This window comes from Lithobates pipiens, unplaced genomic scaffold, assembly GCF_037356315.1.
Source record: "Lithobates pipiens isolate NorthernLeopardFrog02 unplaced genomic scaffold, aLitPip1_a1.2 Scaffold_1, whole genome shotgun sequence".
Classification (NCBI taxonomy): Eukaryota; Metazoa; Chordata; class Amphibia; order Anura; family Ranidae; genus Lithobates; species Lithobates pipiens.
The window spans coordinates 146,418,318-146,431,393 of record NW_027507685.1 but is presented as its reverse complement, the minus strand read 5'-3'; the positions used below and the strand labels follow the sequence as shown (position 1 = coordinate 146,431,393).

Genomic DNA, 13,076 nt, shown 5'->3' with positions numbered 1-13,076 from the left:
CGCCTTTAGTGTGAAAGCTTCAGGCTGGTTTCACACTATTGCGAATTGGATGCGGAGGTTTCACCACATCCAATTCAAAGGTCAGGAGATTGTGACCAGCTCTCTCTCTATGGCACCAGTGCACACATCTCTGGAGTGGCTCTGGTGCGAATTGCACAGGAGTCCTGTGCATCTTTTGGTCCGTTTCCGGTCCGAATTCAGACAAAAACTTAGACTGAAATCGGGCCTCAAACAGTGAACAGGGACGCACCGGACCCTTTCTGTCCGCCGCTCCTAGCGGCAGTGTGAACACAGTCTCAAAGTTAAATGTAGCCTGGAAAAAAAAGATGGATTTGTACAGGATTGGTTGCTTTTGGTTAACACTTTCCTCCAAGTGAACTCAAAAAAACTGCTTAGGCCGGCCATAGATGGTTTGAATTTCAGCTAGTTCTGTAGGGTTATTCACTTAAACTAGAGATCTGGTACATCTGTGCACAGTAACCAATCGGCTTCCAGGTTTTATTGTTAAAGCTTAACTGAAAAAGCTGAACTTAGAAGCTGATTGGCTACCATGCACAGCCGAACCAGATTTTATACTTTCCAGTTTTAGTAAATCAACCCCCGTGTGTGGGCAGCCTGAATTGTACCAAGTTGATTGATTAATTAAGTACAACCAGCCTGCTGGATTCACTTTAAATTATCGCTAGCGACTGCTATAGCCACTAGCAATAATCACTGTTGGGGACAGCTTCCCCCATCCCCAAGCTGGGAGCAGACAATTGCTTGGCTGGAGGGTTTCCCCTGTCAGCACTGTCTGTGTTGATGGGGGATCATGGCAATTACTTTGCTGCAACCCGTGTTTGCAGGAAAGAAATTTGCACCATCTAAGGCTGGCCTTAGTAAAGCCATCATTTTCATTCAGTGTACATGAATGCAAGAATTATATAACCTCTCCATGATCTGTTGCAGTCAAAGCAAGCAGAGATTATAGACTGGCTATGAAACCTAACCAATCTTACCAGTCATTTTGAGTCACTTTTCTTTCTGAGCGTTGATACCATACACACAATGCCACCAGGAAACTACAGCCCTGTGACTCAGAGGAGGTGAATGTTTTTTAGTGTTTTGCCTGGGGTATGTATAATTAGACACAGGTAGTCTGGAGCATGTATATTTCTAGAAGGACTTGTTGGAAATCCATGACCTACACAGTTTCAGGATCAGGTCTTCCCAGAACAACAGTAGGGATGAGCTCAGGCGTGTTTGCATACTCCATGTGCTGAGGCCGCCAGGAGTCGGCGCATCGCTGCGCTAATCACAGGCAGTGAGACATTTCCCAATATCTACAGTCGCACATCGGGGCAATGTCTCACTGCCTGTGATTAGCGCAGCGCTGCACCGACTTCCTGGCAGGCTCTGCACATGGAGTGCGTGCAAACACGCCTGAGCTCATCCTTAAACAACATGATTGCACAGTGCCAAGATAAAGTTACAGTTTCTGGGCAGGTTGAGTGTGTAGTCCAGTGGAGCATTTTTATTTTCAGTTGGACAGCACAGTATGTGTCAAAGCACTGATCTGTGAGAAGCATTAGGTAAAGATACCTGCGGATGTAGTCCATAAGGAAGCCCAGCCACCCTTGAGAGTTGTAGCCATCTCCATAGGGGCCAGCTTTAGAGACAGCACTTTGATGAATGGTGGAATGAAGCTTTGCCAGATCTTCCTTTCCTGGGATAGGTAAAGACAGGTCCTGAAAGGTTTCGATGGTGGTGGACACCTGATCAAAAATATACACACACTTTAAAATTATTTAGAATGTACTTTATATTAAAGAAATAGCTCACCTTTAACACAAAACTACCTATGCAGATAAGGGGTATCTGTAGATAAAAACAAACTGTGCAGCTCTGACTAAAGTTGAATAAAGCCCTTGTTATAGGTGTGGGCCATTTACATACCTTATGAAGCCTGACTGGAATACTCCCAGGATGTTACTAAGTGAGGCCTAGTCATCCCTGCTCACCTCCACCATCATCGGAGTGAGCTCTCAAACGCTGAGCTTCGAGCTACTACATCAGGGGAGAGAAGGAGTATGTAAGGGGGTTTGTATCAGAGAAAAAGCTCACTCCTGTGATGGTGGAGGTGAGCAGTGATGACTAGGCCTCACTTAACAAAACCTGGGAATACTCAGCAACGTCCTGGAAGTATTCCTGTCAGCAGTGGCGGCTGGTTTTTTTTTGGGGGGGGGGGGCACCCGAGCCCACCGTGTATGGCCGGCCTTAGTGAATCCATCATTTTCATTCAGTGTACATGAATGCAAGAACTATATAACCTCTCCATGAATGAGAGAATTATATAACCTCTCCAATATAGCCCAGCCTATTTTGAATATTTACTCACTAGATAATATTCACGCATGTTCATGAGGAAGCCGTAAGGCGAAACATGTAGAACAAAAGTGTGGTATTTTTGTAAGAAATATATCACTATATACCTTCTTTTCATGTGAAATAGTTTAAAAAATAAATAAATGTATTTTTAGAGAAATTGTTGTTGATGAGTATATGAATAGCACCCACAAAGTCCCTTACATCCCCCGATAAGGGTTCCTTCTTTCACCCTATATTGAAGTTTATTAGAGCCTCTGGCACTAATTAGTGCTTCAAAAAAGCAGCCCCTCCACATTGGAATGCATGCGCCGGGGTCCTGAATGGACAGGAGGGGGGGCGGCGCCCGTGTGCCCCTGCCTATCTAGCTTTATAAAATGTAAATGGCCTACACATACAGCAAGGGCATTATTCAGCTTTAGTCAGAGCTGCACAGTTTGTTTAAAGGCCCACACACACGATATGAAAATCGGAAGTAAAATTTTCATCCGACGAACGATCTGCTGATTATCGGATCGTTAGTATGGTGCTTTCAACAGCCGTTTACGATTTTTCATCCTACAAAATCTGGATGTGCAGACTATAAAATTTTTGTCGGATGTGGACTCAACGTCCGATTTTCATTTAACTAGTACAGGTTTCAGTCAATAAAAATTGTTAGAACAAGACTAGGCATGCTCCAAAACAAAAGAATACATACAAAACTATTCAACACATTTCGTCACTTCTGAAGTTGTATTCTGTTGTACGAAAATTTTTGTATGGTGAGTAACCTCTTCACTTTCGACATGAGACTAGCATGCAACAAAAACGCACGAATGGTCGTCCGAAAATCTGATCGTGTGTATGAGGCTTTAATCTATAAACATCCCTTACCTGCAAAGGCAGTTTTTTTGTAAAGGTGAACAATCCTTTTAATTGCTTCTGTTAGTTCCAAATAATTGTAGGACAAGCAACAGATTCCCTTTAATGCCACCTTTCCTAGAAGCACTGCCACTCTGTTCAGTCACCAAAAGTGAGTACAGGGGGCCTTGTGTAAGTTTTGCATCACTCTAAGCCTACATAGGGCTAAGACTGTCCTCCAACTCCCATGGCCAATTACCAAGCACCAGTATTGTTACATAGGAGAAATAAGTGAGTCACATGTGGCTTGTTATTTAGACATATTTGATCACTTCTGGTAAAGGTGGGGGGTGGAGGAGAGACAATAATGTGTTGCCTGATAAAGAAAGGGAGGGGGCATTAATGCAAACCTGTTGCTTTGCCCTGCATAGACATGCGTGCATTAAAGGTCAACCATGCATAAAGAAGACCGACATGTTCTAGATGGATAAAGGGAAACTTATAAAATCTGTTACGGCCAGTTCACACCATAGAAACGCAGTCCAGATGCATTTTTTACACGTTCCAGTGTGTTTTTGGTGCATTTTGATGTGTTCCAGTGAATTTTCTTACCCCTCTTTATTCTCCATCTTAACCGCCAGTTCACACCATAGAAACGCAGTCCGGATGCGTTCCAGATGCTTTTCTGAATGTGCGTTTTTGACGCAGTCCAGTGCATTCCCCCCCCCCCCTTTCTTTTTCTTACAAGATTGCAATACAGACCAGTGCAGAAAAAATGCAGCATGTTCTACTTTTTTTTCTAGAACTGGAACGCAATGGAACTGCAAACACTGGTGTGAACTATGTGATTGAAAACCATATAACCTACTTTCCGTGCGCTTTCAGGGCCAGTTCACACCACATGCAGTCCAGTGCATTTTTTTTTTCTGCATCAAAAACGCAGGCAAAGTAGGTGTTATGGTTTTCAATGGCATAGTTCACACCAGTGCTTGCAGCTCCAGAAAGAAAAAAAAAGTAGAACATGCTGCATTTCCCCTGCACTGGAATGTACTGGGACACACATGTGCTTATTTAGGTTAAGAAAAAAAAAGGGGGGAAAAATGCACTGGACTGCATCAAAAACGAGCATCTGGAATGCATCCGGACTGCGTTTCTATGCTGTGAACTGGCCCTAATGCAGAAAAAAAAAAAGCACTGGACTGCATGTGGTGTGAACTGGCTCTTAATAAGGACATATGTTTTCCAGTACAGAAAAGATGCAGCATGTTCTACTTTTTTTTTCTGGAACTGGAATGCACTTGAACTGACTGCACTGGTGTGACCTTTTCCATTGAAAACCATATAACCTGCTATCCATGCATTTTGATGTAGAAAAAAAATGCACTGGACTGCATGTGGTATGAACTGGCCCTTAGATGAGCTATTTTATGAAAGTTATGAGACTCGGCACGCTTCATGTGCCAAATGTACACTTTCTGAATGCTGAAGGGGAGGTTGATCGTTGAGTGAGCAGGTGCAGGTCACATACCCTGTCACAGGTGAGACACTGGACCAGGCTTAGAATGGACCCATCGAAGATATCAGAGATGACACTGCGGTATTTGATCTCAGACTTGCGCTTTCCTCCACTCAAAACATGTGCTATAAAAGCAAAGTAAGAAAGTTAAACCATTTCAACTAATAAAGGCTATCCACAGCCTTTCCAATGTATAAAGTTCAATGTGTTTCTATGTATAACTTGTAATTCCATACAGTAGGTACATGGTGGCGGCCATATCTGATCCTTAAAAAAGCAGGCACTTCTGTCTGAATTTCAGTGTTCCACTGACTCCAGTTGTGCTTTACTGTTCCTTCTCACAATGCAGGTCTATGACTCGACCAACCAACTGAAAACATGTACTCCCTGCCTGGCTCATATTTCTACTGTTATGCTGGGTACACAGAGGAATTTATTTTTTTCAACCTAGTCTGTTCATATGGAACGAAAGTCAGCTGGGTCCTGCCGAACTGACTGTTTTCACTTGGTTTTTGGCCCATGTGAATCCAGCCTTAATTAAAAAATCTGGAAAATACTTCCAGAGGAAGGATATGCTCCTGCCAGAGGGTATTCTTGCTAGACTTCCAGTACTCAACTTTTGCAAAAGGCAGCGGTGAGGCACAGTGATGTCACCGGCACCTACAGAAAACGAATGGAAGCTAGGGTCAAAGGTTTTTTTGTCTTTATTCCTTTTAATCTTTTATTTTTGTTTTAGATTTTATCAAGCAGAAGGAAATTAGCAGGTCTTACATTTTCATGCAAGCCCACTTTATGAATGAATCATTTATCCCAATTTATGGACCTTGTTAATCATGCTTACCTTTCTTTAAGACATAAGAGTGTGCCGAACGCAAGGGGCTGGAACGGGGGGGACTGCTGGAGAGTTTAGGGTGTTTTTCAGCAGGGTGAGGGCTGCAGGGGCGAGAGGAGCAATTCATGTAGGCCTCATTGTCAGGCTCTAAATTGATAGGAAAAGAAATGGAGAAGTTAAAATTGTCTGTACCTTCTTTTATTCAATTACATTTTTTTTACTTCTAGTATTACTAAACTACAATTAGAATGTGGAATATATGGTGCCTTTTTTAAGTATAAAGTACCATAGAGGTGCCTGCATTTACTAACAACAGCCCAAACCTACAACAGGGCAAAGTTTCATCACTGCCTCAAAGTGATGGTATTTGCCTCCCTTCCTACTGAGGCTGTCCATCACAGTGAAAGTTTTGGAGGCTACAGGTTTGGGCACTTAAAGATTTTATTTTATTTTAAAAATTACAGGGTCTCTTTATGCAGTGCCTAATACTCCACATTTGTGAACAACGAAGAAGCCTTGTTTCAGGCATGTCTTACCAGGTATCATTGCCGTGTCCACGTCAGCATCCTCATCCGCCTGCTCGGAGCTGGTTCTGCGGTGGCAGTATGAAAGGCTTCTTTCCTTCAGTTTTTCCTTCTCTGAGATTGATCGCCCTGCTTCTTCCCGTATCAACAGCTCCATCTCAGCCAGAGAGCCTTCACCTCCATCCCTGTCACCTGATTCCACTCCAGAGTCACATGTCATGGAGTCATCATCTGCAATGCCACGTTCCGGCTCCCGCTCTAGTTCCCTTTCCTCTTCGTCTTGCTCTTGACTTTCATTGGGTAGGGGTTCCTTCAGCTCTTCATGTAACTGGTCCATCAGACATCGGAGAAACTCCTGAGTGTCCTGGAAAGTCCAGAATAGCAAGCAGATGAACGACTGTGTTCCATCTTAGTCTCGATAAATATATCTCTATCTGAGATACCACAATTTGGTTACTTACCTGCTGGGCATATCCACGGAACAATGGGTTAATCAGCTTTATCCCATGGTACAGACTTGAAGGCACCACATAGCTAGGACTAAGTGTGCACAGTTAGTTAGAAATTAAAGAAAATTTATCATGAGCAATGTTCACCAAAAACAGTATTGCACTTCATATTTGCCATTGCATGGATGTCAGGTGACCCTCACCAGCCCCATACAATTACACCTTTGCTTCTCTACTGTGGAGAGCCAGAGCTTCAATGGTCCTCTAGCAAACACCACCCCTTGCTGGCCTCACTTGTCCTCAGTAAAGAATCCTCTGACACCTAGACAGGCTGCAGCAGTGAGAGGAGAAGATTGATGGAGGAGCTTTGTAATGCTGACTCAACACATAGTTGAGCACAGTAATACTCTTCTGTGGGCCTATTTTTCTCCATCAAAAAGAGAATAGTTAGAGTGCAAGATATATGGTGATATATATGCAAGATATAATCAACAAATGCGTCCATATCCAACTATTGATACCATAACTTATTCAGATTATAATCATATGTCCCCTCACTCCACCACATGAGAAATGGACGAAGGAGGAGATGGAGAGTAAAACATTTGGAACTTTAAATGTACAAAATAAAGATAACACGCCCATAAAGAATACGATAATAATTTATTACAAAAGTAAAAAGGGACAAGTCCACACAAGTATAAAGCCATCCCACAGTATCTATAGTTCGTAGATTCTTGGAGTCCTAGATCAACGTGTTTTGCGATCTGCTTGCTTGCTCGGGATCTGCACCAAAAAAACTTACATATGCATAAAATCTATCTCAGGGGCCTCAATATGGTCTTTAACACCACAATATCATAAAATCATTTAGATGTAACCTTCCATATGGCCTCTTGGAGAGGGGAAAATAGAGCAAGAAATGAGGGTAGAAGGGTCTTACAAAATCACACCCAACAGATCAAGAAAAACAACCACAATGTGGTCAAAGAGTGCTGTTCCTTTCCCCACAGACGGTTAATCCCCAAATAAATAGTATATCTCTATAGCCTCAAATGTGTCCGTTGATTTACAATCATAACTCCAAGAGAATCACCTTCATAAGAATCCAAAAACCCATATACACTGGTGTGAAAAGGTGGCGCTCCAGTTCACCATTCATGATAGTTGCTTAAAGTACTCATTGATTGATGGTCACTTTATACTTGTGTGGACTTTTAACTTTTACATAATTATTATTATTATTATTTTTAGGTGTATGTTATCTCTATTTGGTACATTTTAAAAGATTAGTATGGCCAAAGTCACTTATTTCTGCAATTCTGGGAACCAGATTCAGCCGACAGCATGCTAAATGTCAAATATCAGGAACTTAAAGAGGAACTGCAGTCTGCTCACATCATTTTTAATAAAAACATCTTTGCCATTCTGAAGCTTCCCTCCAACCACTTTGCATATGGATTTTATATATACTGTGATTATGTAGTTGCCAATTATGCTGCAGAAATCTCCCTCCACTTTCATGTTATTGCTCAGTTCTCAGACTTACAGCTGGCAGGGGTCAGTTGCACCATTAAATCATTGCTGTTGCCATATAGGTGAGTATATATGTTTAAAGGAGAAGTGTAGGATATAAAAAGAAAGTCCCAAGTATGTTGTTCCCAATCACCTCCTTCCCTTTTTTTCATGTGGTGGAGTGAAGGGATTTGTTTTTCGTTGTGGAATTGTACTTAAAGGTGCACGGCTGTCATCTTTATTCTTCATTTATTATTTGGGGAACCTCTTAACAGGAGCAAACAGGAAGCAGATAAATTGTTTGGACAACTGACTTGCACAAATTGGACAAATGGGGAAGAAAGGATAAGAATGACAGCCTCAGAACCTACACCTTCAAAGTAAATTCAGCAGGGGTGGCAACCAGGTTCCTGCCACCTTCTTGAAAGAACTGAATACTCTTTTAGCACTAATAAAGAAAAAGTTATGTCATGCTTTCATCTCAAAGCACCACATACTTTATCTACAGGCACCTAGTGGCTCCAGTACATCAGTTCTGATTTCCAATAGAGCATTTAGGTTCCTCAGAAAAATTAGTGCACATACAGATTTGCTGGGTGGAGAACTCATCTACAGGCCAGCCAAGAACAAATGCCTTGTAATTTACAGAGGAAAGAGCAACATACTATTTCTCAGTCTATAAAAAGTTATTGGAAATATAGTATGGTAGGTACATGCAAGCAGTGACTAAAGTAGGCTGCATATTTCTCCAATAACCTATTTCATATAATTCAAATTCATGTTCAGATATTTTTTCAGTTTTAAAAGTGTTTTCTCAACTCTTGTGAAGGGATCTCCCAACCCCTGAACTATGCTGGCTTTTCTAAATGAACTTTGTGACCAATAAACTCTTTTTGGATTAAAACAATTGTTTGGTATTCCCACATCTATAAACCTCAAGACTTTACTTCAAAGGTCCAGCAATGGCCATGGTGCACCAAAGAGCTACCTGTACAAAGCTTCTACACCTAATTGAGATACCAATCCATACCAGCATATAGAGCTCCACCACCTTGTTGCTCTAACAAACAATGGAAAAAAGCTTTTTGAATACAACTAGCAGGGACTATTGCTGGACATCTCTCTACCTGTACTTAGTACTCTAGTAATGTTAGTACCAGAAACTGAATTCACAGAAACTCTCAAAGACACATCAATCATGCCTGCTTATGGGCTCTGAATGATCAATCAGTTGGTCGAGAGTGGCCTGTGGAAAAAGGGAATCATCCTTACCGCTTCTTGTGCCAAAGTTCAGAAACAAGCTTCTGGTAACTCTTGCAAAGTGCTGGCTTCTTGTCCGTCCGCACCAACCCGCCACATTCTAGAAAGAACTGAGTCAATGGAGGGCTGCAAAGACAAGGAATAGTTACATTGACATGCTCTGCACTCACACCCACCTATGACCACAAATAAAGAAAAAAGTGCTTAGATATCTAGTTGCCAGGAGCGTGTAGTGTTCCTGCTCCTCATTCCTTGTTTTGGCTATGGCATTCTCCATGTCTGTCTCTCCACCTGCAAGGTGATTGATGTAGCCAGTCTCTGGGAGGAGACCAAACCAGATTTAAGCCAGCCAAGCCTGCAGTCTTATGCTATGCGATATTGTGTTTAACACGTGCTCCAAGCTCCCTATTTGTCTGCCCTGCTGCTTGGATTTCCCTCTCTACGACTTCAGATTGGAACTAGGACTACTCTCTGAACTCTGCCTGCCTTTTGACTATGGATTTGACGCTGATTATTCTGAACTTTGCCTGCTGTGTACCTGGACTGTCATTGAACCACTCTGCCTGTCTACCAAAGCAAGTAGCTGTTTGCTTTGCTCAGATCATGCCTGCCCTGGTATGGTGGCCAGGCACTATAGCATTGTGTATAAGACCTTGGGGCAACCGAGTACCAGTAGGTCTGCTTGCCTTATGGGAAAGGGGACTGCTAGAGGTGAAGAACACAGAAGCCAGCTATAGTGTCTCACCACCTGCATTAGGAGTAAGCGTGACAATAGTAAAGAGTATTTAAAAATTATTTCATGCTTTTATTTTAAAACCTTATAATAATAGAAAACAGACTGCCTAGGATTCGCTCCACAGACAGTTAATCTAATGTCTCTTATAATTGGTGCTGAAGAATTTATTCCAGGCTTGGAGGATAAAAGATTCAAAGACTCTTTTGACCAACCATATCCGAGTTCAAAATTTGACAGGAGGCAGATGGCGGTCCATTTGAGATCCGGGCCATGATCTTTCCCTATTGGATTCGTGGAGAGACATGCAAATATGACATTTCTTAACCACCATCAGATTGAGTAGAGTGAACCATAGTAAGATTACTTAATTCGAGCAGCTTTGTTCACTTACTTCCCCTATGAGCCCTATGCTTTCACGTTCCAAACCACCTGAGGACTTTGCTCCTCCCTTCTTTCAGAAATTGAAGTGAGATTTAGACATGGGCTTAACCCCTGTTCAGAGGGATCAGGTTCTTTACTTTGCCCACTGGTCCTCCCTGTCCAGCAGATACCAGGATGCAGGATATAAATTCTGACCCACTGGTATAGGACCCCTGCACTCCTCCATAGGTTCTATCCCACGGTTTCTCCATTGTGCTGGCGATGCCAAAAAGAGCCAGGCACGTAGTTGCATATCTTTTGGTCGTGCTCTAGCGTACAATCCTTTTGGGAAGATGTCAAGAAGACTTATTCATAAGCTTACTGATCTATCTCTGTAGATGCGCACAGGGACATTGCTACTAAACATTACCCCACTTTCGAGATGTAGGTACAAGAGATCCCTCCTGATCCACCTGCTTAATGCGACCCAGGTGTGCATCCCACAAAGATGGAAACACACTGACCCCCTTTTGGTTGTCAATGGATAGCTGTGGTAAATTAGATTAATGATATAGAACGCCTAACAGCAGCCATGAAACGTATGGAGGAACAATTCCGCGAAACGTGGTATTATTGGCACGACTTTCAGTGTTCAGATTACGCTTTGTGCTGTCCCCTTGAGTTATATGGGATCAGGCCCAGTAGTGATTAAGAGCTTGGTATCCTTTGGCTTTTTAGGCAAGCACCCTTTTTATTTCCCTCTTCCCTTTACTTTTTTCTCACATATTCTTCCCTGATCCCCTTCTATGTTAGAATTTAGGTTTTATAGAAAAGAAAAATAAACCACGTTCTTTTTGCTTAAGCCTGCATGGGTCAGACCCCTGCTTATGCACTAGTATTGCATGTTCTTGAATTGTATGTTCTAGGGACCTTGTTAGGATCTAACATTTTTCCATATAATCAGATTTCTAATGGTTACAGAATCATACAAGACAACACAGTTCCAAATGTGAATTGACATTTTTCATTGCTATTACCGTTATGTAGGTTTCTGATCTGCCATGTTTGTTTTTACTGTATTCTGTGCTTTGCTGAAGAGTGAAATAAACTATAAATGTGACAGAGCTGGACTCAGCCCTTCTTACTCTGAACTGGCCACTCAGTTGTTCGCTAATTGCCAGCTCCTATCTCTCCACAGGTAATCAGCTGTTGATGATATCCTGCTCGTCCAGCCCAGAGGATCTCAGGATCACAGAGACTATCGCCTGCATTCCTGTTAAAAGACTTGCTTGGCTGACATCCCTTCTTTTCTCCAGATCCTGCTTGCGGTTTTACTACGCTCATCTCCGGCTCCCTGATGTTTGGCTTGTCTGACTATCCGTTCCGGTTCTTGAACTCTGGCTATGTTTTTACTCTTTAGTATTAAACAAATGTGATTTAACTGTACTTCTGTCTCGGTCTGATTTTATGGTTTCTGCCAAAATGTAATAAAAACAATAATAATAATAAACATTTATTTATTTTGCTGTTGTTGGCTTGTCACAACTATCTAGTCTGAGTGCCTGCTGGAACAATGTTCTTAAAGGACTTCCATCTAGGCAAACCTTTGTATTACACAACTGAAGGTGGACTCTATTGATGTGATGATGCAGATGCTGCCAGACATCTTCAAGTCAAAACAGCAATTTTTAAAACATGAAATGCAGGTCAGGCCAGAAATAAGCTAATAATTGTTCACACCACTATAATCACAGATATTGAATGAACTTTTCATAAGGCAAACTGGTGACTTACCAATTGGAGAGAGCCTGTAGAGCTGCATTCATATAACACGAGTTGCCTATATTCTTCATCCCAGTAAGGCCTGAAATGAAGCAGGGATGGCTGAGATAGGAAGACACATTCACTATTTTCCAGTTTACTTGCACCTGGTTTCATCCTGAGCTCCACTCAGAACGAAGGGTGGCATTTTAGGTAAAAATGGTGCTTGTTTATAAAGAGCCTCTGCCTAAAGAGACTCTTTAAAACGATTGTATGGTATAAAGTGCAGGCATTTAGGCTTGATTCACACTAATGCGTTTTTTGATGCATTTTGCAGAAATGCAGGGAAATTGTTTTTAACATGGGTTCCTATGGAACATGTTCACATCAATGCATTTTTGTGCCTCTGCGTTTTTGGAAAGGATTGGGGACTTTTTTTCATTTGCATGTAATAGAAGTCAATGGACCCGCATCCAAAATGCAAGTACCGCGTTTCTTTTTTTTTACGTTTTTTTTACACTGTATATAGTTGGTTACTAAGCAACCACACTGCAAAAAACGCAAAACGCAGCAAAAACACGGTAAAAACGCATGTCCAAAAACGCGGCAAGCACCGCAAAAAGCAACATGCATAGATGTGAATCGAGCCTTAGACCTGCTAGAACAAACCTGCAGCAGTTTTCAGTTCAACTGCTGGGCCATTTAGATCAGATAAAAGAGAAGTACCTCTTGGTAGTGAAGGAGCCTAACAACTCTCTCCCACACGTTTCTATTGGCCACTGAAACTGGCCATGATGGTGACGGGCCAATAGGAATGTAACAGGAGAGAGGGGGAGAAGGAGACTCAACCAATTCAAATTATTATTTTAAGTAAAAAAATAGAAAACACAACTTTGTGCCATAAATAAAACAAATG

General features: G+C 41.9%; 1 protein-coding gene across 2 annotated transcripts in view; it reads right to left on the bottom strand.

Moving 5' to 3' along the window:
* The window catches only part of USP20 (ubiquitin specific peptidase 20), a 118,766-nt gene that overhangs the window by 44,575 nt on the left and 61,115 nt on the right, over nt 1-13,076 (bottom strand). For both annotated transcript variants that reach the window (XM_077478205.1, XM_077478210.1), the window contains exons 7-13: nt 12,194-12,263; nt 9,316-9,429; nt 6,541-6,619; nt 6,092-6,443; nt 5,565-5,702; nt 4,736-4,848; nt 1,582-1,754 (exon numbers count right to left, since the gene is read on the bottom strand). In XM_077478205.1, coding sequence (XP_077334331.1) covers nt 1,582-1,754; nt 4,736-4,848; nt 5,565-5,702; nt 6,092-6,443; nt 6,541-6,619; nt 9,316-9,429; nt 12,194-12,263 — 1,039 coding nt within the window. The remainder of the gene's footprint in view (nt 1-1,581; nt 1,755-4,735; nt 4,849-5,564; nt 5,703-6,091; nt 6,444-6,540; nt 6,620-9,315; nt 9,430-12,193; nt 12,264-13,076) is intronic.